At 47.9% G+C, this 27,315-nt stretch overlaps 1 protein-coding gene across 1 annotated transcript in view; it reads left to right on the forward strand.

Annotated features, from left to right (window-relative positions):
* Positions 1-15,130: 15,130 nt before the first annotated feature.
* The window catches only part of RBM19 (RNA binding motif protein 19), a 461,658-nt gene continuing 449,473 nt past the window's right edge, over positions 15,131-27,315 (forward strand). Inside the window, exon 1 of the mRNA XM_078667139.1 lies at positions 15,131-15,265. Coding sequence (XP_078523265.1) covers positions 15,230-15,265 — 36 coding nt within the window. The 5' untranslated portion in view covers positions 15,131-15,229. The remainder of the gene's footprint in view (positions 15,266-27,315) is intronic.

The following is a 27,315-nucleotide window of genomic DNA, read 5'->3' on the forward strand; positions in this document are numbered from 1 at the left end:
CTCTGACTCCAGAGCAGACGCTCAGGTTGGGCAGGCTTCGTTGAGAAATCTGTTTGCACAGTAATAGTTTTATCTGATTCCTCCACCGCTGGTTTGGTTTGTTGGGATGGACTTGCCATTCTATTCACTAGATTAGGACTATACACAGATATCCCTACTACAGAAGTAGTAGTTTCTTACCTGTAACTCCAGTTCTGTAGTAGGGATATCTCTGTTATAGTCATAAGCGCCCGTCCTCCTCCCCGGTGGATGAAATGATATTGTACTGATTGCTACAGGCCTAGCTTTATACACCTTCAAAGAGAACTGAAAGTAAAAGGCCTTTGGCTGTGCATCCTGGGATACCGAGGGTCTCTGGAGAGTTCCTTAAAGGCACGGTATCCCTTTTCCAGACACATAATGGCAGCCTATGGGGCTTGTCTGTCCAACCCTTCCTCTCTATCATGACAAAGGATTTTTGTGAAGGGGAGTTTCTCTAGGTGTGAAACTTTACAAAGTGTATAAAATGTAATATTATTTGGCTATCTTTTTCACTTCAAGATGAAGTGCTGGCCAGTGCAGCCTTGTAGTTTTAGGCTGCATTATTTGTCTTTGATTTTCTCTTAAGTGTCTATGCAGGACTGCAGAAGAAGACAACTTAAGAGACTTATTTCGATTGCTCCGGGGTCCACGCACATGGGCGGAACTATTCACTAGATTATGACTATAACAGAGATACCCCTACTACAGAACTGGAGTTACAGGTAAGAAACTACTCCTTTCTGTGGAAGGAAATGGCATGTCATTTCCAAAGCTGAACTGCTTTCTCATTCACTATTGGCCCATTTCGTTCCTCTGACTCATCTATCTGTCAGCCTCAGCATCGCCACAGGACTCCTTCCTTTTCCAAACAGGTACTAATTTGAAGGAGTTTAGCTGCCTCAAAACTGCTGTCTGACCTCTCACTGGTTCCTATACAAATAGCTCCATACAATAAAGAAGGCAGTGTGATCAGCTGATGTTCTGACAAAGGCAGACCCTTCGCAAATGCTGATATTGTACCACCTTTGATGGAATACAAAGTATATGTAGGTTTGGCAAAAACAAAGGACTTGGCATCTCTACCCTGAGCAGACATTTGAGACTAGGCACTGTTGGTACGGTGTGGCCTTTTCTCTTCTTGGGTGCAATATCCTTCATCCCATAGAATTGTCCCTTTCATTTCGTAAATATATTACACTGGTCACTTCTTAGAAGTCACAAAATCTTATTGAAATATTCTTGCTATTCGCCATTTAATAGGTTCTAGCCACTATTAACTATGTAACAAGGTATCTGTAGTATAGTATATACTAATTCCTTAGCATTTTGGCTATTTGTGGAGACGTCATCCTACAGTTGTGATCCAAGATTCTCACAAAATGTATTTCCTTCACAGAGGTCTTTTGTAAAGGGAGAGGGTAGAACCTTTCAACCTAACCCGTGTCAATGTTAGGTGTGTAGACTGTGTCTGCCTAACGTGTTTTCTGTGTCAGTATTGTTGTGTACAGGCTAGGGTGGGCGTAATTTCCGAAATCGCGTTACACAAATCTCCGCGAAACTGTAAAAAATCTCCACAAACACGCAGAAATTCCGCGAACACGCGGAATTGCTTGTTCGCGATGCTTTTTTACTGTTCGCAATCGCTGTTTGCGTGCTCGGGGGGGAAATATCTCGTAAACACGCATTTGAGAACGCGAACAAGCAAAAAATTTTGCAAAGTCGCGGAAAGCAGAATTTTGGGCAATTTCGCGTTCTCCGCAGAGCGAGAAATTACCCAAATCCCGCGAACGGAACGGAATTTACCGCCCAGGCCTAGTACAGGCAATGACCCTAACCACTCACTGCAACCAATTTTGCCCTTTTAGAGCTGTTAAACTGAATTTTCCCATCTTGATTGCATTTGTATCATCTTCAGAAGCATTAACGACAGAGGCAACCATGGTGAGATTCAACATTTACCACAGACTAAACCAAGATTTGCCTAATCAGCCAAACTATCCCTCTATAGAAAAAAAACCACAAGCTATAGGTTTAACTTTACTAAAACGTTAAAACACAAAGGGACCCCAAATTCTATATGTGTTCCTTCAAATTATGAAGTGCACATTTCCAAAAGAGACTGTCAACCTCTCACCCAGCTTCCATCCTCTTGCCTACCATAACATTTGCCTTGAGGTATATAAACAACCTGTGTACCTCAACTGACATACTTTTATTGATCTTACAATGCCAGTAGCTCTGTCACAAATACAAGACAAATTTGCATTGCACATACTTGCATTCCTTTGTCGTACACCCTTTATATGCACTGCACCTCCAGTCTCTGTGCTTCACCCTTTTTCTTCCTCCTAGGTGAATAGGGTTGCTTGCCACTTGGCAAGTTTTCTCTCGGCTCCACCAGTATTTAACGTACTGGCAGGATATAAGCACATTTTTTTTAACCCTTACAGATATATACTTGAAACAGCAGGTATAGCAGAGGATGCCCTCAAAGGGGGCCTCAGGGGCCGGCGCCATAACCCACGCCGAGCCCCAGAAAGAAACGGTTTGTGGCGTGCTGGGTGCCCAGGAGTGATAGAAACACACATTGCCCCTGTGGCAGCCGTCAGAGAGGCGCCACCCCCCTCCCAGCCAATGGGGGCTTGTGCAGGAAACAAACCCCCCCAATAGGGGAACCCGCCAGCAAGGCGCAAAATTTCTGGGGGTATATAAGCGCCGCTCCCCCAAGTAAGCTCCTAGCTTAGTGGAGCGGGGGGAGCAGCAACGGTGCTACAACGGATTTTGTCTGCAAAGGCGGTACCTGTTTTGAGGCGAAGCTCTGTCCAAGAGAAAGACGAAGCCCGGCCGTGGGGCCTGCGAGGAGCGACAACCTGTTGCTGCACCAGGAGACAGAGGATCTAAGAGGAGACGACTACCGGGTGCCCACCACGGCCAATCAGAGGCGGCGCACGGGTCCGTGCTGGTTGCGGGCAGTGCTGTGTTCGACGGAAGCCCACCTCGACCTCGTAACAGGGGCCGACTGCAGGTATGACTAAGCGCCCCTTTCGTGTGGCATGGCGCGGCTCCCTCTTGTGGAAGACGACTGGGTGCCCACACTGGCTCCACCAAGCGAGCGATCGCGGACGAGTACACCAACAGGTACGAGCCCGGGAGAACTGACATAGACCGCCACCACCGCAGCTGCAGGCCAGGCAAATGAAGGTGCGCCAGTGAGGGAAGTCCAGGCCCGGGCTCCACGCAACGTCCCGCCTCCTCAGCTGCTCCGGTTAAAGGGGCGGTGCAAAGGCGGAAGCGGCAGGCGCGCAAATACAGGAGAATTCAAGAACTAGCTGCCTGGTAGCAGCACGCCTAAGGAGAAGTTAAATATCCCGACAAGTGGTTACAAACTTAAGACTTCGCCGAGACAATTTCCTGCCTTTAAGGAAGTATGGCGCTTCAGTCCTAAGCGTCAAGGCAAGCCTGGTTCGAGTCTGGATATTACGGGCTCATTTTTCGGCAGCACCTCGCTTTAGCAGAGGCACACAGCTACGGCCAGGGGCCTTATTACGTTGCGACAAGAATAAGTTGGTGCATACACGGAGGGCGGCAGCACTCCGCCTTAGCAGAAACACACAGCTACAGCCAGGAGCACTAATACCTGGCTGCAAAGAGCGCGTTGGTGCATACAGGGAAGGTGGCAGCACCCCGCTCTAGCAGAAAGACCGGTCCAAGGCGTTCAGCTGGTGCATTTGCCGGCAGGGAAACACCTAGGGGAATGGAACGCCGAGGGTGCCAAAGGCAGCCTGAGGATCTCAACGAACTACTTCAGCAGATTCGGGGGGCATAGGGAGCCCATGGGAGCGGCTGGCTTCAGCCGCACATGTTGCGCGACGCAGGGGAGGGACCGAGCAGCCAGCAACATGAAATCAGCAGCCCACCAGCAGTCAAGAGTAGAAGAAAGGCGCCAGCCAAGCGTGCAAAGGCACCCAGGAAGCCCCCTCAGAAAAAGACCCTGCCGCCTGAGGCCAGCCCGGCGGCACCAGGGCCAAGCTCCAGGACCAAGTAAACAGCGGCAAGCATATCAGTGCAGTAGTGAAGGAATGTTTTATGACAATGGCACCAATCTTATTGAAGGGGCTGGGCAGGAAGGAAACAGGGGGAGCAGAAACCCAGACAGACAGGGAGGGGTCTGGGTTGCCTTGGAACCTGATAGATCCAGGCCAATCATGCCTCGAATTCATAAGGGGGTCAGGGTACAACGGTAGCTGTGGGGGAGGTGGAGTCACCCATAGCAGCATGGGGAGGCACGGCCATACCAAGCCACTCTCCCACTGCACATCCCGCACCAGCAGCATATGCACGCCCCTCACCCGGGCCAGCGTCATTGACCACCAGGGCCACATGTCACAGGTCTAGCTAGCCTCATACCGCTGGCAGTCAAGGAGAGAATATGGAGGAAGGAGTTTATTGTCATTTTTTCATTACTAGAGAATCAGTTTGAGGGACTTGACTAACCATTTGCAATAAGGATGACGATAGAAGGGAGAGGTAGAAGGAGTGCAAGGAGAGAAATTTTGACAATTGGCTAGATGCATTCAGAATTATGGCATGCATAATTGTAGAAAAATTCCCGCGCTGCGCAGCCGACCTACGGCTCTACGAAGCCACCATACACAACGCACAAAGGCAATTCCCAGGGGACGCATGGCTGGAATACGATAAGGGTTTCTGGCTAAAATGCAAACGCACCCAGAGATGGAGTGGAACGAAGAAGATGTGTCAGGTTTCATTCATAAAATGATGGTAGCCAAGGACGTCAAGTCCTGGGCGGGAAAGGGAGAGCAGTCCTATCGGAGTCCCTTTCACAAAGGGAGGGGGAGGCCTACCCAAAAGCCCAGACACTTTGGCACATGGAAAGCGCCCCATGGTAGTGGTAGCGGGCGGCGGCAATTTGCTGGAAATTCGAGGCAAACTAATGCACCTACGGGGCATCATGTAAGTTTCAGCATATCTGCTCCTCCTGTTGTGGGGACACCCAGCAGCCGGGTGCTGTCGTAAGAAAGAACACCAGGGAGACAAGAAAGGGACGAAGAAACAGTGAGACAAACACAAGGGGCACGGAGAACATAAAGGGTTCCAAAATTACAAGCTAGCTCAGACACCCATTAACACCATCTAATTGAGATAACGTGGCAATACATACCCCAACAAAGCAGATGCCGCAATTCTAGTACAAGGCTTTAAGGAGGGTTTTACCATCCTATTTACAGGCCCCCTCCCCCAGGCAGTGCCAAGAATCTGAAATCAACCCTACAAAACCCTGAGGTAGTCAAGAGGAAATTAGAGAAGGAAAGGAGTTTGGGGAGAATTGAGGGCCCCCTCCCACGAGGGGTTGGTAATTTCACCATTAGGGGTGGTTCCCAAAAAAGAACCAGGACAATACCGGCTAATTCACCACCTGTCATTCCCAGAGGGGTCTTCAGTAAATGATGGGATCAGCCCAGAAGCTTGCTCAGTGAGTTACGCTACGGTAGACAACGGCGTTGATCTAGTCAGAATGGCGGGTCGTGGGGCCCTCATGGCAAAGGCGTTCGAGCTTCCACCTGCTAGGGTTCCAGTGGGGGGGGAGACCTTTACTTCAACATGGCCATGCCGATGGGGTGCTCGGTATCCTGTGCAACCTTTGTAGAATGGGCACTACACGTCACACATCCCCAGGGAGGGGAACTCCATTACTTAGATAACTTCCTTTTTACAGGCCCAGCGGCGTCGACTTGAGTGTGGCGAAGCCCTGGCAGCATTCATGAAGTTGTCAAAGGAGCTAGGGATCCCCTTTCGGTGGAAAAGACAGTGGGCCCTGTGAAAAAAATCACATTATTGAGGATAGAACTGGATTCAGTGCCAGGGACATCTAGGCTCCCCGCAGAAATCAGGGGGCTGCGCGGGCGCGAAAAGGCCACGCTAAGGGACCTTCAGAGACTAATAGGCAAACTCAATTTTGCAACCAGTTATCCCAGTGGGCAGGGTGTTCGCCAGGCATTTACCACAACTAACGAGGGGTCTTACCCAAGAGCACCACCGTGTCAGGCTCGGGCAGAAGTCAAGCGGGACCTTGTGATGTGGGACACATTTCTGGCAGATATCAGTGGGGTATTGATCTGGTGAGAAAGCTGCAGACAGATCGCACTATTCACGGACTCAGCTGGCAGCACAGGGTTTGGAGCAATCCTAGGCAGGAAGTGGTGTGCGGGCCAATGGCCAAGCAGCTGGCACAGGCAGGGCATAACCAGCAATATCACATTTTTAGAACTATTGCCTATCATAGTGGCACTAACAGTTTGGAAGCAGGAATTACAAAACATGAAGCTGAAACTATAGTCAGACAAGGGCGTAGTGCAAGCAATTAACAGAGGTTCAGCCAGGTGCCCAGAAACACTGAGATTAATGCGCCGACTGGTTAAATTGCAGTTGGAGGGGAACATAGACCTGAGGGCACGCCATGTACCGGGAGTGGACAACGAGGTAGCACGGATGGACAATTCAGGGAAGTGGCACCAGGAGCAGAGCAGGACATCATCCCGTTCCTGGCGCAACTGAGCGGCCTAACGGCGTAGATATATCAGAACTGGTCAACCAAGCCCTTACTCCGGAAGCGGCCACGAGATTTAAGAAGTATGTTGAGACAGTAATGTAGGTAGGGGGCATACTTTCCCTGGGCGAGGTTGGGGCCACTCACAGGGCAGTGGAGCACTTCAGCAAATGGGCATACTCCTGCAGGAAATCCAGGTCTTGGGAGCAGACCCACATGTCGGCCGTCTCACATGACACAAAACTTGTGACAGGGCTGGACCCTATGGCCACCCCCTATATCAAAGCAGCGAGGAAAGGATGGAAACGAGCAGAGGGCACAAGGAGGGATAGCAGGCGCCCAATGGACTATGCAAAGCTAGGCCTACTGTTGGGAGCACTGGGCGAGATAACAAAGGATACCTTTGAGCACCTTCTGTTTAGGGCCGCATTTTCCACTGCAGTCTTCGGGGCATTCTGCCTCAGCGGATTAGTGGCACCCTCAAGGGAGGGACCTGCCGAACACTGCTTACAGGCAAGTGATGTGACTCCCAGAGCAAAGGAAATAGAGATAATACTGAGGAGGTCAAAGAAAGACCAGGCAGGCACAGGGGTGATAATAAGGCTACAATGCATCAAGGACCCAAACTGCTGCGCAGTATGCTGGCATTCATGGCAGTGCGATCAGCTGGGGATGGCCCCTTGTTCAAACACAGAGATGGCACACAACTGAGCAAATACCAATTCAAAACAGTCATGCGCCTCACCCTCAACAACAGGGGGCTGCCATCAGCGAGTTTTGGGTCACATTCATTCAGAATAGGGGCAGCAACAACAGCCGCACAACACGGGATGACAGAAGCCGGGATACAGGCGGTAGGGAGATGGCGGGCATCGCCAGTGGAGGAGGGGGGGCATTCCCCAAGGAGGTACAGCAGTTGACACTCTGATCTTTGCCTCAGCTGGAAGGAGACCACGCCTGGTGTGGGCGGTGGGCCATTCAGTCATAAAGAGGATGCAGTTATGATGGCGGCAGGGGGGCCACAAACAGGAAGGGCGACCAGTGGACACATGCATACGGTGGTTCGGCCAACCAGGAATGAAATAGGAGCAGCTGCCAGCGACCCTCGCAGATCTGCAGGCAGACGCCGCATGGCACCCAGACATTTTGATCATCCATTTGGGGAGAAACAACTTGGCCAGAAGGGGGAGGAAGGCACTCCTCCAAGACATACAGAAAGACCTCACGAACTAAGCTAGAACATTCGGTAGTGCCACCATTATATGGTCAGAGCTAATCAGCAGAAGCGAGTGGCGCGGAGCCGAATCGCAAAAGGGAGTCTGAACTCACGCAGGAAGCTGAACCTCACGGTGAGCAAGTTCTGCAGAGACAGTCTCATTCACACAGGCCGCCCCGAATTCTATGCGAAGGATGGGGTACACCTCTCCGAGGCCAGCATGCGAGTGTTCTCGAATAACATGTGGGGCGCCATGGCCTTAGCGGGTTGCAAATAAGAATGAGCGAGCTGAGCATGGCGAGCCGCAGGAGAGACGTAAGCATCCCTGTCGGACAATGGTTGGTAAGGAGGCACACCGGAGGTCGGTGTAATGTAATGTAATGTAAAAAGGATTTGTAGAGCGCTGCGTTCACCGGACGGTTTCTTGGCGCTGATCACTAACCCAGGGGGAGGCAGAGGGGGGAAAAAGAGGAACCTTATATATAAGCACCACGGAAAAGGAGAGTTTTTAAGAGAGACCTAAAGTGAGGGTATGAAGAGGAGAGTCTGAGGTCCAGAGGTAGAGAGTTCCAGAGTGAAGGGGCCAGAAAGGAGAATCTAAGGCCTCCGTGCTTTTTACGCCTAAACCTAGGTGTCTGGAGGAGAGCGTGATGGGAAGAACGGAGGAGTCTGGGGGGGGCGTACGGGTGAAGGAGAGAGGAGATGAAAGAGGGGCCGATACCGGCCAGGGATTTGTGGGTGAGGCAGCCAAGTTTAAACTTGCAGCGTTCCGACACAGGAAGCCAATGAAGGGCTTTGAGGAGGGGACGGATGTGGTGATGTTTTGGTTGACGATAGATTAGGCGGGCGGCCTGATTCTTAATTAACTGAAGCCTCTTAATTTGGTATTGCGGAATGCCTGCGTATAGGGCGTTGGCGTAGTCAATCCGGGAGATGACGAACGCCAACAATGCCAGGGTGAGAGCTTCAGTGGTCAGGAAGTGAGCTATTTTTCGGATTTTTCTGAGCTGATGGAAGCAAGAGGACACTGTGGCACTGACCTGATGATTCATGGAAAGATCCTGAGAGATATAGACCCCCAGGCTTTTTACTTTATCAGCTGGACTAGGGGGGGGGGGGGCAAGGGAAAGGGGCCAGAAGGTAGAGTTCCAGGGATTGGCTGGGCCTCCAACAAGAACGAGTTCCGTCTTGTCGGGGTTAAGCTTGAGGTGGCAAGCGCCCATCCAGTCGCTGATATGACAATGGGTGGACTGGAAGTCCTGAGCCGCTTCCTGCGAGTCAAGGTTGAAGATGAGCTGAATGTCATCTGCATAGTTAAATGCAGTGACATTCCTTCCCCGGAGGGAGCGGATCAGGGGGGTAAGGTACAAATTAAAAAGGAGAGGAGAACAGGATTAGGACCACTCACTTTGGAATGCCTCACGGCTGGGTGAGTTGGCCTACAGAAGGGGCTAGCACACGGAGACGGCGCTCGCAGCCCAGGCCCCGCCGGTTGGCAGGGCACAAAAGTCCAGCAAGTTAGCGAGTTGTGGCCTAACTACGGAACAGAAGCTACCTTGGCGCAAGGAGAGCGCAAATCCAAGCAAACAAAAGAGACAACCCAGAAGGTACAAGAAAAAGGACAAGCCTGCAAATGAGAAAACCAACGAACTGTCAGTCAAATTTGCTAACTAGTGATGTACATATGATTTATGACAGATACAATGCATGACGCGAATGCTTATGGTTTATGACGCAATTATGACAGTTTGTCCAATGATGATTTATGACATAGGCAGGCAAACTATGCCACAGTATATGCATGTATTCCTAATAAAAAACTGCGGCCAACAATTGACCACTACAGAAACAACAACTTGTTGGCCTATTCTTGCTAAGGAATACTGTGGGGGTAAGGTCGCATGTACTCTGGAGTGGGGCACAGTGCAGGGGTTATAAATAGAAAGAACTTTTAAATGTGTTCTAGAGATGCATTAACAATACCAGACTAATGTTAAAGTAAAGAAAGGCAGAAAAGTCATGGCACAAATGAATACATACTATTTTTTTAAAGTTCTATTTAGAATGACATGTGGGCCTTTGCAGACTTTTTCCCTTGGAGAGCTGCCAATCCTAAGGTGAGCAATGTTCACTGTGATGTAATGTGTTTCTATCTTTTATTGTGAGCCCTGCAGGATACCCTGCTTTTAATTCACGAAGGGGTAGGGCTCACTTCACACCTAAGGGCACCTCAAATACCCATCTTATCGCTGTTCTTGTGAAAATGCACAGGGGAGTAGCTTGGTTAGTAAGATTGGAGGGTGTGAGTTACAGTTATGTGTCTCCAACCGGTGGGTTGCGAACTACTGGTAGGTCGCCGACCCCCTTTTAGTAGCTCACAGCCTGATTTCGGGGAAATATGTAGATAAATGTTCATATTTAAAAATGTAAACACTTGGTGTGTATCTTTCTATTGTAATGTTCATTGCGTTTTGTACGCAGACCTCTTTATTATTCATTTTAGCCCAGCAGTGCCACCTGTCTTATGTTACACGGAACTGCTCTTGGGCACACTGGTTCTGTGCAGCAATAACTTTTGCTGGGGTTCTGTCAGGCTTGCCGTTTTCTAGGGCCTGGGCGATTCAAGCACAGGCCTTCCCTCGCAACAGCTAGCACCCGAGTCCGGGCCTGGAGTTGTGACTGTGAATGTAAATGTAAATGTACAGGAATTTATATAGCGCAAATCACCAAGCAGTTTCTAAGCGCTTGCTTAGGGAACCCGTCCTGGTATTCCCCTGTGAGATAACCCCGGCAGGGTATCCGCAAGGTGTAAGCCAGGCATCCCGCCGCGAGGGGCCGTTGTGGAGATTAAGCAAGCTATTGCCCAGAGTCGCAGAGTGTGAACCCGTGAATCGAGTAGGCACCGGAGCGAGAATTGTCGAGTCCATGGACATTTTAGGACTCAAGACCCCGCCGGGAATTGAACCCTGGTCCCGGGCTGACCTCTGCCTACAGGTCTGCCTCCTCTAACCAGTGAGCCACACTTCTCCACTGTGGGGGTTGGGCTGTGTCTGGCAGGAGTCAGACTGTGTCCTGGGCGCTGCTATCAGAGTCCCGCCATCGGACTCCAGAGAGCAGGACAGGCTTTCCCTTGAGAGATTCCATGGTACGTTTTTGGGATTGATGTCGCTTTTTCAGAAAATGTTATTTAAAAAGCTGGATTTCGCTTAACCTTCATTTATGAGTGGAGCCGGCAAGGCGAGGTGTGCTGATATTTGTACTGGTCTCTGTAATTGTCATGCCTTAATTACAAACACGAGTTGTCTTAAAAATAGAATGGTTTAATGTTCTGTGTTATTAGTTAGTGCACATGATATGAAAAGATGATAAGCATTATCTTGGTGTGTTTCATTGCATAATAGCCGAAAACCTAAAATAGAAAAGTGTAATGTAGTTCTGTACTATTCTAATAACAGTTAGTGCACTTGTTAGGAAAAGATAAGCATTATTTTTTTCCCAGGTGAATCACGGCAAAAAAAAAAATCTTTAGTCATCTTTTTCTAGCAAGGGCAGTAACTTTTATTAGAAAAACATGAAACGACATTACACTTTTCAATTTTAGGTGCTTAGCTATTTGAATCAAATCAAAATAAATAATTTGTATTATCACTCCCTAACACGTGCACTAACTGTAATAACAGAACAACCTTGCACTTTTCTATCTTAGGCTTTCAGATCAAATGCAGGTGCAGTTCCCAAAACTGTATTACTATTGTGCTGATAAACAGTCCCACTTCGTTTGAATGATAGCCATTTACAGTGTGAATTTGTGTTATTGTCAGAGATAGAAGGAGTTTTGTTTTTGTTACCTATATGGAAAACACTGTAAATGAGCATAGGGAATCACAATTATTATGCTCAGAGGTACTTACAAGAAATTAAGACATTTTCCTGATTCAAGACAGTTTTAAAACTGCTTTAAGGCAGGAAAGACCATTATAGACTGTCTATTCTAAACTAGAACCTTTGCTAGGCCCTTTATTCTTATTAAATTCTGAAATGTGTCACTTCAGATGGGAAGCCCAGGATTGTAGGTGCAGATGGAAAATGGTAAACATCTCAGTAAATTGATAACATGTGGGTGACTTCTTCAGAATTACTACCTGAAACTACCCGATTACACAACATTAGAGGACATCATGCAATACCATATTGACGCTAAGATTGGTGTTTCCTATTTTTTTTAATTTGAGCTGCATTTTAATTATTATTTTGGTGACCGCTGATAATTTAAATTTCTTGAAGCACGGTGACAACAAATCTGGCGACAATCATCATTGTTTCTGTTGTGTATTGCTTGTATTTGAATTAAGTATAGATGTCTCAGATATACTGTGTACCTTTAAGCTCACGTGTGGGTTTAGAATATGGAATGTATGGTGGTGTGCTGTGTTCCAGGGACAGTTTGCAGTTGGGGAACTCTTAAGGATTTGGATCAAACAGAGCATCTGGCTCTATGGAAATTAGGCTTAAAGTCAACGAAGCAGGGCGTGGGGAGTCTCTGGGAACAATGCACAAGTTGTTTGGCCCTTAGTAGCTCACAGTGATATTCACAAATCAGATGTAGCTCATAGCTGCCAAGGTTTCGATTGCTTATGTGTGACATTTTCATAATTTCAGTGAAATTATGAGTGACATTCAACGACTATGAGTGACACTTTCTCGCGTGCAAAATCATGCAATAAAGAAAAGGGAAATATATAAATTCAAGAAATTAAACCCATTTGAGCAGCAAGAAACCCTAATAAGAGCGTACAACTGTTGTAAAGCTGAAGAAATGGAAGGGTACTAAGCTAGTAAAAAGCATGAACTCACAGTTAATCCTCATGAAAAAGTTTTTCAAATATATGTGTGGTTCATGTTGTTTCTCTCCTCCCCTTTAGTCTTCTTTAATGCTTTTCCCCTCCTAGCCACTGTCTCATTTCCCTCCCTTGTACTCTTTTTATTCCTCCTTCCTCACCCACTCCCACCTTCCTTGTCTCTGCAATCTGGACCTAAAAGCACTATGAAGCCGTCAGCACTCTCCACTTTCTAGTGCTTTTTTCAAGTCATTCAGTTATCCGACACTCTTTCTCCATTAGCTACCCCCCCACTTGGCTGCCAGAGTCAACAGCACACACTCCTGCCCAACAACTGCTCAGTCCGCGCAGTGTAGTGCTGTGTCCACATAAACTCCAATCTTACTTGACAAAATGATATGTGCGACTTCACTGTGCCCATGCATTCTGGGAGAAACACATGAAGTGCAGCTACAATGAACGAAAAAAGATGAAACCGTTTAACATTAGATTAAAAGCGGCATTCTAATCATTCAGTATAGAATGGTGTGAAATATTAAAAAAACGTAGGAAATAGGAAATGATCCTATGACCAAAGTCCGTTCACATGTACAAAGCGGTATTGTCAAGTGCCATATATGCTGACTTGTTCCTGGGCCCGGCGCTCTCTGCTGAAATAAAGGAGCCTTGCAGGGTGTTTTAAAAAAATGCTCTCTATGCTGTGCTTTCCTATGTCCTGTAAGCTCCCCCTGCTGGACAATTAATTGATAAGGGGCTTTTTTTTCACGGCAGACTGCCATAGCCCATCTCCCCTCTACGTCCTAAACTGACCAAGATTGTGAGCCGTCTCTGGCGGTCACTTTTGCCTGCCCCTCTCTCTCTTTGCTCCCTGTGGCGTGACCTTAAGAGCACATTTTAAATGAAGAGCACTACTACACTTACTTGCACAAATAAAGAGTGTGTACTCGGTAGCAACTTCTAATCCGTTTGTCATTTTAACATTCAACTTAAACACAGACTCACAGCATATTTATGCTTCCAATCCTCCTCCACTGAGCAAGTTCGGTCCTTCGGTCCGTCCGTCGGTCCCGGTGTGAGCGCCGCACCATGTTCATCGTCTAGGCCTCCGACGCACCATGCTAATCATCATACTGACTTCTTATTCTTTTTGTGGACAGTGCACACTTTTGACTGTATGCAGCGGATTGTGTAAACTGCCGGCGGCGCGCACGCCTCAAGGCACTAGAGCTGACTGTCGCCAGCTCGGCTGCCACTGCCAGGAGGTGGTCAAGGTGCAGCCTGCAGTGTTTAGCAGGGCACAGGCGGCCGACCGCCGCAAATGATTCATCCGGCCCCCTGCGGCAGCAGCGGGTGGCCATCATGGCATGAGAGAGACTGATTCTAGTGCGCAGCCTGCACTCTTCTTTCAGATTCCCCCGCCGCTTTCTGGACTTCCTAGTGCCTCCGGACGTGACGCACTCTACCGCCGGCACATCCGGATTTAATCCCGGCCCCCTGGTGCCACGAGTGCAGAGAGATACATTGTAGCGTGCCGCTCTCAGCCACTACACAGAGCCGAGAGCGGCAGTCTTGTTAACTGTTTAGGAACTCGGCTAACAGCACCTCTCTCGGAACAGCAGAGAGAGCCCGGGCACAGGCGCCGCTGGCATGCCTGCCACAGGTGGCAAAATGCGTGACAATGCATTTCAGTGCGGTGATGCGGATCACCGCACTGAAATGCGTGAGCGTCACACCTGTTGCGTGACGCTTGGCAGGACTGGTAGCTTTCACTACAAAAAAGGTTGGAGACACTGCAGATCATGGTAAAATACATTATTTGTATTTAAAGCAGAGCATGAGGGGGCTAAGGGACAGTGGAAAGGGATAGCACTGTGGATTGTTAAGGTTATTTCAAAGACAATATGTTGTAAATGAACAAGTTTTTACAACTTAAAAACATAGGAGCGATTGAGTGTGTGTTTTTGTTTTGAGTGTGCATGTAAAAATCATAGGTGAAATCTGACAGACAGCTTCTACATATCCGACTGAAAGCACATGTACCCAACTATTTGCTAGATAATACATTTATAAGGGGCGTGTAACAACTCCCTGAAGCAACGCCCCTGCAAACGCAGCGACTGAAGCACTTTCGGCCGATGGCTGCCTCACAGCACTGCACCGCACCACCATCGTAACCGAGTCCTTTAAAAGGCACTGCTACAAGACCCCTTTTGCATATTAAAAGGCGCGGGGCCGTCGCGTGGACAGCGGCCCTCACCGCCCGCCCAGAGAAACATCGCCGATAAACGCCATCGGGTCTACCTGGCCGCGTTTAGTTGTTGTTTCGTTTCTTCTTCGATAACAGCCCGAAAAACGTCAAACGTACAAAAATCACGAACACGTACATAATAGGAACCTCTCTCCCCGGAATAGCATTTGTCATATCCCAAGCATCCACTCTGCGCATGCGCTCTACTTTGTGCATCATGAAACGTGTTTGGAAACGTCATACTGTCACGTGAATGAAACAAAGATGTCAGCGCCCATACCCAACGTGAGAGAGTTGTAACAGTAGTGGAAGAAGGCAAGATTTCTGGAAAGAGCATCATGTCCCGCCTGATAGTGAAGAATCTACCGACCGGAGTAAGTGCTACTGGGATGGGGCCACTAGAGGGGAGGGTCGGGAATGAAAGGACTGAACGAGGCACAACTGAGAGAGGCACTGCACTGGTGAGAAAGCGACAGCCGAGGAAGACATTGAACAGTGAGAAATAACTGAGATGTTCACTAGGCTAACGGTGTTATTGCCGAGATAGGAACACTGAGCCACGCCACGGGGGTATGGTGCGCTTTTAAAGGGTGACAGGGTAGGAGATCGATGCATTTTTTTGCGAATACAAAAGCGGCACGTTTTCAGCTTTCTTTATAGATATATTTCTATGTTGTCAGTGTATATGTGGCATTTTTTTTAGATTTTAATTGTGACACTTTGGGGGACTCTTTATCACGAGTAGAGTAACTTGCCTGAAGGACTTATTAGTCATAGTGCCAACTACCCTACCACATTTTATTTAACATACGTATTCTATAATCTTTTTTTACAATTGCATGGGACATAACCATTGTTGGCTCTGCCTAGGCACCAGCGTTCTATTGCAAAACGACTGATCATGCCAGCTACCTTTGTAACTGATAATTGGGCAGGCAGAAACAGCTGGTCAGGAGCCTATGGACTGTAGTGTTAGCGGGACAATGCAATTGACCATATCAGGCAAGCATCCCAATTCTACCCCACTCCCTACAGCTCAACCACCTTTGGCAGTTCTGCATGGGCAGGAGTGCTGTCTCTGAGTGGTTTAACTTGGTACTCACCGCCAACCTCTCATACACCCACCCACTCACAAACCTAGTCATTGACCCATACTAGTACTCACACAACCACCTACTCATCCATTATGCCACTTATACACCCACCTAGTCACACAGCCACACACTCACTGATACCGATACTCACACATTCACTTATTCACCCATTAGTACGCCAATTCACTTGTACAGCCTCTCCACACAGCCACTCACTCACCCATACAAGCACCCACACACCCACTTACATACCTGTTCATACATCCACATAAGCACACACATCCTCTCACTCAACCATTCATCCATTCACACAGACACGTACTGTACAATACAGCCATTCACACAAAAACTTACTTAACCAAACACCCACTCACTCAGCCACACAGCCCCTTTCACAGCACATCTTTTTTAAACAGCCATTCAGACACCCACTCACCCACCCATGCAGTCACTTTCACACCCACTCAGCCACTGACACCCACTCACTCACCAATATAGTCACTTACACAGCCTCTTATTCACCCACACAGCTACTCACACACCTACATGTACACCCATACAGCCATGCACACAACCATACAGGCACTCAGATACCCACTCACTGAGCATACCCTGCCACACTTATGGCGGCCAAAGCGGTACAAAAGGGGGTGGTGATGGACGGAGCATCTGAACCAATCAAACACTCACACCCAGTCAAAAGATCTGGGTTTAATCCATCACCGTTCTTTAGCCCACTCTGCCACCCCAGTTCAGACACGGCCATATGCAAATCAGTCTGATCCTGTGCCTCATGGGAACAGTCCAGCCCGAACTGCCAAGCCATGCCTTCCCTGGACCGGAAACAAGCTTCCGAGGACCGGTTTCTGGCATTACAGCCGTCTTCAGCCCGGCTTGCTTGAATCCAGTGGCAAAGTGAGCAAGGGACTCACGTCTGAGCATACCCTGCCACACTTATGGCGGCCAAAACGGTACAAAAGGGGGTGGTGATGGACGGAGCATCTGAACCAATCAAACACTCACACCCAGTCAAAAGATCGGGGTTTGATCCATCACCGTTCTTTAGCCCATTCTGCCACCCCACTTCAGACATGGCTATATGCAAATCAGTCTAAAGAACGGTGATGGATCAAACCCAGATCTTTTGACTGGGTGTGAGTGTTTGATTGGTTCAGATGCTCCGTCTATCACCACCCCCTTTTGTACCGCTTTGGCCGCCATAAGTGTGGCAGGGTATGCTCAGACGTGAGACCCTTGCTCACTTTGCCACTGGATTCCAGCAAGCCGGGCTGACGACGGCTGTAACGCCAGAAACTGGTCCAGGGAAGGCCTGGCTAGGCAGTTCGGGCCGGACTGTTCCCATGAGGCACAGGGTCAGACTGATTTGCATATAGCCATGTCTGAAGTGGGGTGGCAGAATGGGCTAAAGAACGGTGATGGATCAAACCCAGATCTTTTGACTGGGTGTGAGTGTTTGATTGGTTCAGATGCTCTGTCCATCACCCCCCCCTTTTGTACCGTTTTGGCCGCCATAAGTGTGGCAGGGTATGCTCAGACGTGAGTCCCTTGCTCACTTTGCCACTGGATTCAAGCAAGCCGGGCTGAAGACGGCTGTAATGCCAGAAACCGGTCCTCGGAAGCTTGTTTCCGGTCCAGGGAAGGCATGGCTTGGCAGTTCGGGCTGGACTGTTCTCATGAGGCACAGGGTCAGACTGATTTGCATATAGCCATGTCTGAACTGGGGTGGCAGAGTGGGCTAAAGAACGGTGATGGATGAAACCCAGATCTTTTGACTGGGTGTGAGTGTTTGATTGGTTCAGATGCTCCGTCCATCACCACCCCCTTTTGTACACCTTTGTTTATCTGCCTGAATAAACAAACTTGATTAACAGTTACGGTTGGTGTGGCTCGTGGAGCTTTGCTGTACACGCAGGGGTTCAACATGTGGTATATATATATATATATATATACCACATGATGAACCCCTGCGTGTACAGCAAAGCTCCACGAGCCACACCAACCGTAAGTGTAAACAAAGGTGTACAAAAGGGGGTGGTGATGGACGGAGCATCTGAACCAATCAAACACTCACACCCAGTCAAACAGGTATGGACCTCCAGCTATCCTTTTCCAATGTAGCGAGTAGTAATTACGAACAAAAGAATCACTCCTCAAGTGAGTTGCAGGATGACGTATTTATTCAATGAAAAGACAACGCGTTTCACTCCACTAGGGAGCTTATTCACATATATATATATATATATATATATATATATATATATATATATATATATATATATATATATATATCAAAGCTCCAAGGGGTGACCACAAACGAGCAGCACTCACACACAGCACGCTTTTTCCCCTGTAAAAGCGATTTTATTATGCACAGCTTGATTGCTCAGTAGTTCAAGGCATACGACTGCCGCCTGACGCGTTTCATAAATAACTTCCTCAGAGGCACTGCAGTCGAAGGAAGCAACGGGCCACACCCACCCAATTTCACCATATCGCACGCTGATATGCAGCTGCTCTCAATGAGACAATGCGTAGAGTCCTCTGGGAGATGTAGTTCGTTGACTGCCTCCTTGAATGTTTGCTGAAATGTCGGCTCTCCATGAGCCCCGAGCAATGGTGGCAGCGCTATGTCTCGTGCTGTGTGCCATATTCAGCCCCGCATCTTACAAGCTGATGGCCCCCTCCGCTTGGGGTGGTGCCCGCTCAGCGGCTGGCCTGCCGCTTTAACATCAAAGCTCCAAGGGGTGACCACAAACGAGCAGCACTCACACACAGCACGCTTTTTCCCCTGTAAAAGCGATTTTATTATGCACAGCTTGATTGCTCAGTAGTTCAAGGCATACGACTGCCGCCTGACGCGTTTCATAAATAACTTCCTCAGAGGCACTGCAGTCGAAGGAAGCAACGGGCCACACCCACCCAATTTCACCATATCGCACGCTGATATGCAGCTGCTCTCAATGAGACAATGCGTAGAGTCCTCTGGGAGATGTAGTTCGTTGACTGCCTCCTTGAATGTTTGCTGAAATGTCGGCTCTCCATGAGCCCCGAGCAATGGTGGCAGCGCTATGTCTCGTGCTGTGTGCCATATTCAGCCCCGCATCTTACAAGCTGATGGCCCCCTCCGCTTGGGGTGGTGCCCGCTCAGCGGCTGGCCTGCCGCTTTAACATCAAAGCTCCAAGGGGTGACCACAAACGAGCAGCACTCACACACAGCACGCTTTTTCCCCTGTAAAAGCGATTTTATTATGCACAGCTTGATTGCTCAGTAGTTCAAGGCATACGACTGCCGCCTGACGCGTTTCATAAATAACTTCCTCAGAGGCACTGCAGTCGAAGGAAGCAACGGGCCACACCCACCCAATTTCACCATATCGCACGCTGATATGCAGCTGCTCTCAATGAGACAATGCGTAGAGTCCTCTGGGAGATGTAGTTCGTTGACTGCCTCCTTGAATGTTTGCTGAAATGTCGGCTCTCCATGAGCCCCGAGCAATGGTGGCAGCGCTATGTCTCGTGCTGTGTGCCATATTCAGCCCCGCATCTTACAAGCTGATGGCCCCCTCCGCTTGGGGTGGTGCCCGCTCAGCGGCTGGCCTGCCGCTTTAACATCAAAGCTCCAAGGGGTGACCACAAACGAGCAGCACTCACACACAGCACGCTTTTTCCCCTGTAAAAGCGATTTTATTATGCACAGCTTGATTGCTCAGTAGTTCAAGGCATACGACTGCCGCCTGAGGCGTTTCATAAATAACTTCCTCAGAGGCACTGCAGTCGAAGGAAGCAACGGGCCACACCCACCCAATTTCACCATATCGCACGCTGATATGCAGCTGCTCTCAATGAGACAATGCGTAGAGTCCTCTGGGAGATGTAGTTCGTTGACTGCCTCCTTGAATGTTTGCTGAAATGTCGGCTCTCCATGAGCCCCGAGCAATGGTGGCAGCGCTATGTCTCGTGCTGTGTGCCATATTCAGCCCCGCATCTTACAAGCTGATGGCCCCCTCCGCTTGGGGTGGTGCCCGCTCAGTGGCTGGCCTGCCGCTTTAACATCAAAGCTCCAAGGGGTGACCACAAACGAGCAGCACTCACACACAGCACGCTTTTTCCCCTGTATAAGCGATATTATTATGCACAGCTTGATTGCTCAGTAGTTCAAGGCATACGACTGCCGCCTGAGGCGTTTCATAAATAACTTCCTCAGAGGCACTGCAGTCGAAGGAAGCAACGGGCCACACCCACCCAATTTCACCATATCGCACGCTGATATGCAGCTGCTCTCAATGAGACAATGCGTAGAGTCCTCTGGGAGATGTAGTTCGTTGACTGCCTCCTTGAATGTTTGCTGAAATGTCGGCTCTCCATGAGCCCCGAGCAATGGTGGCAGCGCTATGTCTCGTGCTGTGTGCCATATTCAGCCCCGCATCTTACAAGCTGATGGCCCCCTCCGCTTGGGGTGGTGCCCGCTCAGCGGCTGGCCTGCCGCTTTAACATCAAAGCTCCAAGGGGTGACCACAAACGAGCAGCACTCACACACAGCACGCTTTTTCCCCTGTAAAAGCGATTTTATTATGCACAGCTTGATTGCTCAGTAGTTCAAGGCATACGACTGCCGCCTGACGCGTTTCATAAATAACTTCCTCAGAGGCACTGCAGTCGAAGGAAGCAACGGGCCACACCCACCCAATTTCACCATATCGCACGCTGATATGCAGCTGCTCTCAATGAGACAATGCGTAGAGTCCTCTGGGAGATGTAGTTCGTTGACTGCCTCCTTGAATGTTTGCTGAAATGTCGGCTCTCCATGAGCCCCGAGCAATGGTGGCAGCGCTATGTATCGTGCTGTGTGCCATATTCAGCCCCGCATCTTACAAGCTGATGGCCCCCTCCGCTTGGGGTGGTGCCCGCTCAGCGGCTGGCCTGCCGCTTTAACATCAAAGCTCCAAGGGGTGACCACAAACGAGCAGCACTCACACACAGCACGCTTTTTCCCCTGTAAAAGCGATTTTATTATGCACAGCTTGATTGCTCAGTAGTTCAAGGCATACGACTGCCGCCTGACGCGTTTCATAAATAACTTCCTCAGAGGCACTGCAGTCGAAGGAAGCAACGGGCCACACCCACCCAATTTCACCATATCGCACGCTGATATGCAGCTGCTCTCAATGAGACAATGCGTAGAGTCCTCTGGGAGATGTAGTTCGTTGACTGCCTCCTTGAATGTTTGCTGAAATGTCGGCTCTCCATGAGCCCCGAGCAATGGTGGCAGCGCTATGTCTCGTGCTGTGTGCCATATTCAGCCCCGCATCTTACAAGCTGATGGCCCCCTCCGCTTGGGGTGGTGCCCGCTCAGCGGCTGGCCTGCCGCTTTAACATCAAAGCTCCAAGGGGTGACCACAAACGAGCAGCACTCACACACAGCACGCTTTTTCCCCTGTAAAAGCGATTTTATTATGCACAGCTTGATTGCTCAGTAGTTCAAGGCATACGACTGCCGCCTGACGCGTTTCATAAATAACTTCCTCAGAGGCACTGCAGTCGAAGGAAGCAACGGGCCACACCCACCCAATTTCACCATATCGCACGCTGATATGCAGCTGCTCTCAATGAGACAATGCGTAGAGTCCTCTGGGAGATGTAGTTCGTTGACTGCCTCCTTGAATGTTTGCTGAAATGTCGGCTCTCCATGAGCCCCGAGCAATGGTGGCAGCGCTATGTCTCGTGCTGTGTGCCATATTCAGCCCCGCATCTTACAAGCTGATGGCCCCCTCCGCTTGGGGTGGTGCCCGCTCAGCGGCTGGCCTGCCGCTTTAACATCAAAGCTCCAAGGGGTGACCACAAACGAGCAGCACTCACACACAGCACGCTTTTTCCCCTGTAAAAGCGATTTTATTATGCACAGCTTGATTGCTCAGTAGTTCAAGGCATACGACTGCCGCCTGACGCGTTTCATAAATAACTTCCTCAGAGGCACTGCAGTCGAAGGAAGCAACGGGCCACACCCACCCAATTTCACCATATCGCACGCTGATATGCAGCTGCTCTCAATGAGACAATGCGTAGAGTCCTCTGGGAGATGTAGTTCGTTGACTGCCTCCTTGAATGTTTGCTGAAATGTCGGCTCTCCATGAGCCCCGAGCAATGGTGGCAGCGCTATGTCTCGTGCTGTGTGCCATATTCAGCCCCGCATCTTACAAGCTGATGGCCCCCTCCGCTTGGGGTGGTGCCCGCTCAGCGGCTGGCCTGCCGCTTTAACATCAAAGCTCCAAGGGGTGACCACAAACGAGCAGCACTCACACACAGCACGCTTTTTCCCCTGTAAAAGCGATTTTATTATGCACAGCTTGATTGCTCAGTAGTTCAAGGCATACGACTGCCGCCTGACGCGTTTCATAAATAACTTCCTCAGAGGCACTGCAGTCGAAGGAAGCAACCGGCCACACCCACCCAATTTCACCATATCGCACGCTGATATGCAGCTGCTCTCAATGAGACAATGCGTAGAGTCCTCTGGGAGATGTAGTTCGTTGACTGCCTCCTTGAATGTTTGCTGAAATGTCGGCTCTCCATGAGCCCCGAGCAATGGTGGCAGCGCTATGTCTCGTGCTGTGTGCCATATTCAGCCCCGCATCTTACAAGCTGATGGCCCCCTCCGCTTGGGGTGGTGCCCGCTCAGCGGCTGGCCTGCCGCTTTAACATCAAAGCTCCAAGGGGTGACCACAAACGAGCAGCACTCACACACAGCACGCTTTTTCCCCTGTAAAAGCGATTTTATTATGCACAGCTTGATTGCTCAGTAGTTCAAGGCATACGACTGCCGCCTGACGCGTTTCATAAATAACTTCCTCGTTTGTGGTCACCCCTTGGAGCTTTGATGTTAAAGCGGCAGGCCAGCCGCTGAGCGGGCACCACCCCAAGCGGAGGGGGCCATCAGCTTGTAAGATGCGGGGCTGAATATGGCACACAGCACGAGACATAGCGCTGCCACCATTGCTCGGGGCTCCTGGAGAGCCGACATTTCAGCAAACATTCAAGGAGGCAGTCAACGAACTACATCTCCCAGAGGACTCTACGCATTGTCTCATTGAGAGCAGCTGCATATCAGCGTGCGATATGGTGAAATTGGGTGGGTGTGGCCCGTTGCTTCCTTCGACTGCAGTGCCTCTGAGGAAGTTATTTATGAAACGCGTCAGGCGGCAGTCGTATGCCTTGAACTACTGAGCAATCAAGCTGTGCATAATAAAATCGCTTTTACAGGGGAAAAAGCGTGCTGTGTGTGAGTGCTGCTCGTTTGTGGTCACCCCTTGGAGCTTTGATGTTAAAGCGGCAGGCCAGCCGCTGAGCGGGCACCACCCCAAGCGGAGGGGGCCATCAGCTTGTAAGATGCGGGGCTGAATATGGCACACAGCACGAGACATAGCGCTGCCACCATTGCTCGGGGCTCATGGAGAGCCGACATTTCAGCAAACATTCAAGGAGGCAGTCAACGAACTACATCTCCCAGAGGACTCTACGCATTGTCTCATTGAGAGCAGCTGAATATCAGCGTGCGATATGGTGAAATTGGGTGGGTGTGGCCCGTTGCTTCCTTCGACTGCAGTGCCTCTGAGGAAGTTATTTATGAAACGCGTCAGGCGGCAGTCGTATGCCTTGAACTACTGAGCAATCAAGCTGTGCATAATAAAATCGCTTTTACAGGGGAAAAAGCGTGCTGTGTGTGAGTGCTGCTCGTTTGTGGTCACCCCTTGGAGCTTTGATATATATATATATATATATATATATATATATATATATATATATATATATATATATATATGACCTAATACTCATTACCATGGACATGACCTCCCTATATACTTCCATCAGTCATATCGATGGAGTTAAAGCGGTCGAACACTATCTAAATCGCAGTCCAGCATGTTTCCATTTGCATAATAGGATGCTTGTTGATATGGTCAAGATGTGTCTGGAGCACAATTATTTTTATTTCGACAATACTATCTTTCAACAGATAAGGGGGGTTGCTATGGGGGCCTGCTTCTCTCCCAGCTATGCTTGTCTGCATATGGGGCTGTGGGAGGAGCAGGTCCTCAAGAGGCAATATGAGGACATCTTGAAAGAACACGTCCGCCTATGGCTAAGGTATATAGATGACCTTTTTTTAATTTGGAGGGGGTCAGAAGAATTAGCCATACAATTTGTCGATAATTTAAACATGAACCATCTAAACTTGGAATTTACTGCCCACATGAGTAAGAATTCGGTGGTCTTTTTGGATACGGAAGTCTTCATATTGGATGGCTCCCTGTCTACTAGACTTTACCGTAAGCCCACTGCGGGCAACTCACTGCTGCATGCATCTAGCCATCACCCTACGCACTTGATTCATAGCATCCCCTATGGGGAGATGCTTAGAATCAAGCGCATCTGCAGCAATGAACAGGAATGTAAACTTGCCCAGACTGCATGCAAAAAAAGATTTCTCATGAGAGGCTATGGTCCATCTATTGTGAATAAGGCCATTACAAGACCAAAAATCTAAGCAGGGAACAGGTACTAACTCCGGGTAAAGTAAGTCCAGCTGGGATTGACCTCCAACCATCTAAAGTCAGAGTCACCTTGGGCTTTAGCAAACAGCATGGTGCTATTAGACGAATCCTTAAGCAACATTGGGGTTTACTCTTACGGGACCCCATAATTGGGGAGGATTTGACTCAACATAATCGATTGCCACAACTTGCTTTTAGGAAGGCTCGGTCAATGGCAAATTGTCTTGTTAAAAGTAATGCGGAGATTAAATCACCCTCGAACTGGCTATCAAAACAAAAGGGGTTCTTTAAATGTCTAATATGCAAAGCATGTAATCATGCTAAAAATGTAAAAACGTACAATACCCCATTTTTGCCTAGACCTGTTAAAATCACCAAAAGAATCACCTGCAAAATGGAGCACGTGGTTTATGTTTTAGAATGTCCATGTGCACTACGCTATGTGGGCAGCACAAAATTGCCCGTGCACAGACGGATTCTTCAACACATTCGCGCCATTGCAAATAAAGACCAGGCATAGCCGGTTGCGAGGCATTTCGAGGAAGTCCACAACAGCAACCCGACCCTGATGAATTACTTTGCTATTGACTGCATACCATTGTCCCGTAGAGGGGGCAATAGGGAGAGTGCACTTCGCAAACTAGAGACCAAATATATCCTAGAGCTGAACACCAAGTCTCCCTTTGGGTTGAATGCGACCGAAGACTTATACACATGCTTATAAATCATGACTTATGTGTATTTATAGTTTTAGGTCTGATGAATTATGAGCGCTCTGATTCAGTTATCCACTCAAAAAAACTTTAAAGATCTTGTGCACGAAATCACAATATCTTGGTTCTCTTCTTTTATTATTTTTGATTTTGTAAATCACTTGGGTGGCATTTTTTTATTATTTATGATAAATGTTTATCTTCACTAATACACCTCGGAACGCCTAAATGTCTGAGGAATCACTTATTAGTAGTTCGGCCATCGCCCTTTTTTGCAAAAAAAATAAATTCTTTAGTAAGCTGTGTTTGCCCACTTGGGCAACATTGAGAAAAGCCCTGTACACAGGGTAACTATACATATAATTGTCCACAGCAGCCATCACAATCTCATATACGATATCATTACCACCATGGTATATAGTGAGTATATGGGGACCCATTGTAAGACACTATGGCTCATGCTTTATATAAATAGCCCCTCATTACATGGACATGCTATTTTGGGGTTTTATAATGCATGTCAAACCTCACCCATTTTTCACCATCATATATTGGTGGATAAATGTGAATTTGTTTATTGATTTTATAAATATTGATATAAATAATATTTATATTTTTATACATTGCTTTGGATTTATTAATTTATATCCATTTACCATGGTCTTTATTTTGTAAATATGAAATTGTTTACTAAAATACGTTTGGCTGCTGTTGTTGCAATACAATGAAATGCTCGGTGATACTTACTTCCGCATCTTTGATCAATTTTAACATGTATAGTCTGTTTTCTTTTGTTGTATGGACTTAACACAGCTGAAAACAATGGCATTAGCACTTTAAAAGGGCGTTTTGTTCAATGCAATGCGTCATGTGATCAAGGTCCAGGTGGGACCGAAACGCGTCATGGCGGCTTTGGTGCGGGATATTTGAAAAATAAAATTGGCACAAAGAACTCTTGGGGTCCGCGTGTTCATCTGCTTGCCGAGAAGCTCTTCTGATATATATATATATATATATATATATATATATAATATATATATATATATATATATATATATATATATATATATATATATATATATATACTCTCACCAGAGCCCAGTAACGGATTCCATCGCCGCAGAAGAAGAGAGGAAGACCCAAAGTGCAGGTGAGCAGTGTTTTATTCAGTTGCTTGGAAGGCCCACCTCGACATAACGTTTCGGCCTACCCAGAGGCCTTGGTCACATGACGCATAAGTGAGGAAAGGCAGAATTTAAAGTGCAAGTGCCATATTGGTTTGAACCGTGATTGGTTGTTAAACAGTCACATGCTCCTACTCTAGGTTACAAGCAATGGAAAAAAGACTGTTAAGTAGTTTGAATTACAGGCTAATCCCTGTTGTCAAATTCAGTATGTGCAAATACAGCAACATTATATATACAGTTTGTGTCTTGAATTTAGACCTTCAATAATGTCAAAAATTCAGATCAATATAATCATGATGGGAATATGTAAAAAATGTAAAATACAATTAAAACCATTTCCACACTTCGATGTTATCTATATACATATTACAAAATAAATTTCATTAATGTAAAACAGATAAAAAACTGTACAAAATTCTTAGAATGAGTTTGCATAACACATCACATAAGATATCCAATGAAATTGGGATAATAATGCTGCATAACGCACACTGTGATGTTTGGCGCACAATACCGTGACAAAGCCATGGAGGAGATAATATCAGTTTGAATACATTATCGCAGCCTCCTTATAAAATCACAATGCTAACACAACCAACTATAATAGTCCCATTGATCTTTCTTCAGAGCAAAAAATGTTCAAACCAAAGTGATTGTGCTTAATAATTTGAAAAATTTGAAACAATAATAAAAATTGTATAAATCAAATAACTTTGTTTTCTTTCATATTAAATTTTTTCATGCACTAGTACTCAGCCTAATCCTAGGCTGAGAGAATACGCTGCTGTGTCCACATTATCAAAGGTTATAAGACTTGTAATAAAATAACCACAAAGTGTGCCCATGTGCACAATGGCCAA

This window comes from Lissotriton helveticus, chromosome 11, assembly GCF_964261635.1.
Source record: "Lissotriton helveticus chromosome 11, aLisHel1.1, whole genome shotgun sequence".
Classification (NCBI taxonomy): Eukaryota; Metazoa; Chordata; class Amphibia; order Caudata; family Salamandridae; genus Lissotriton; species Lissotriton helveticus.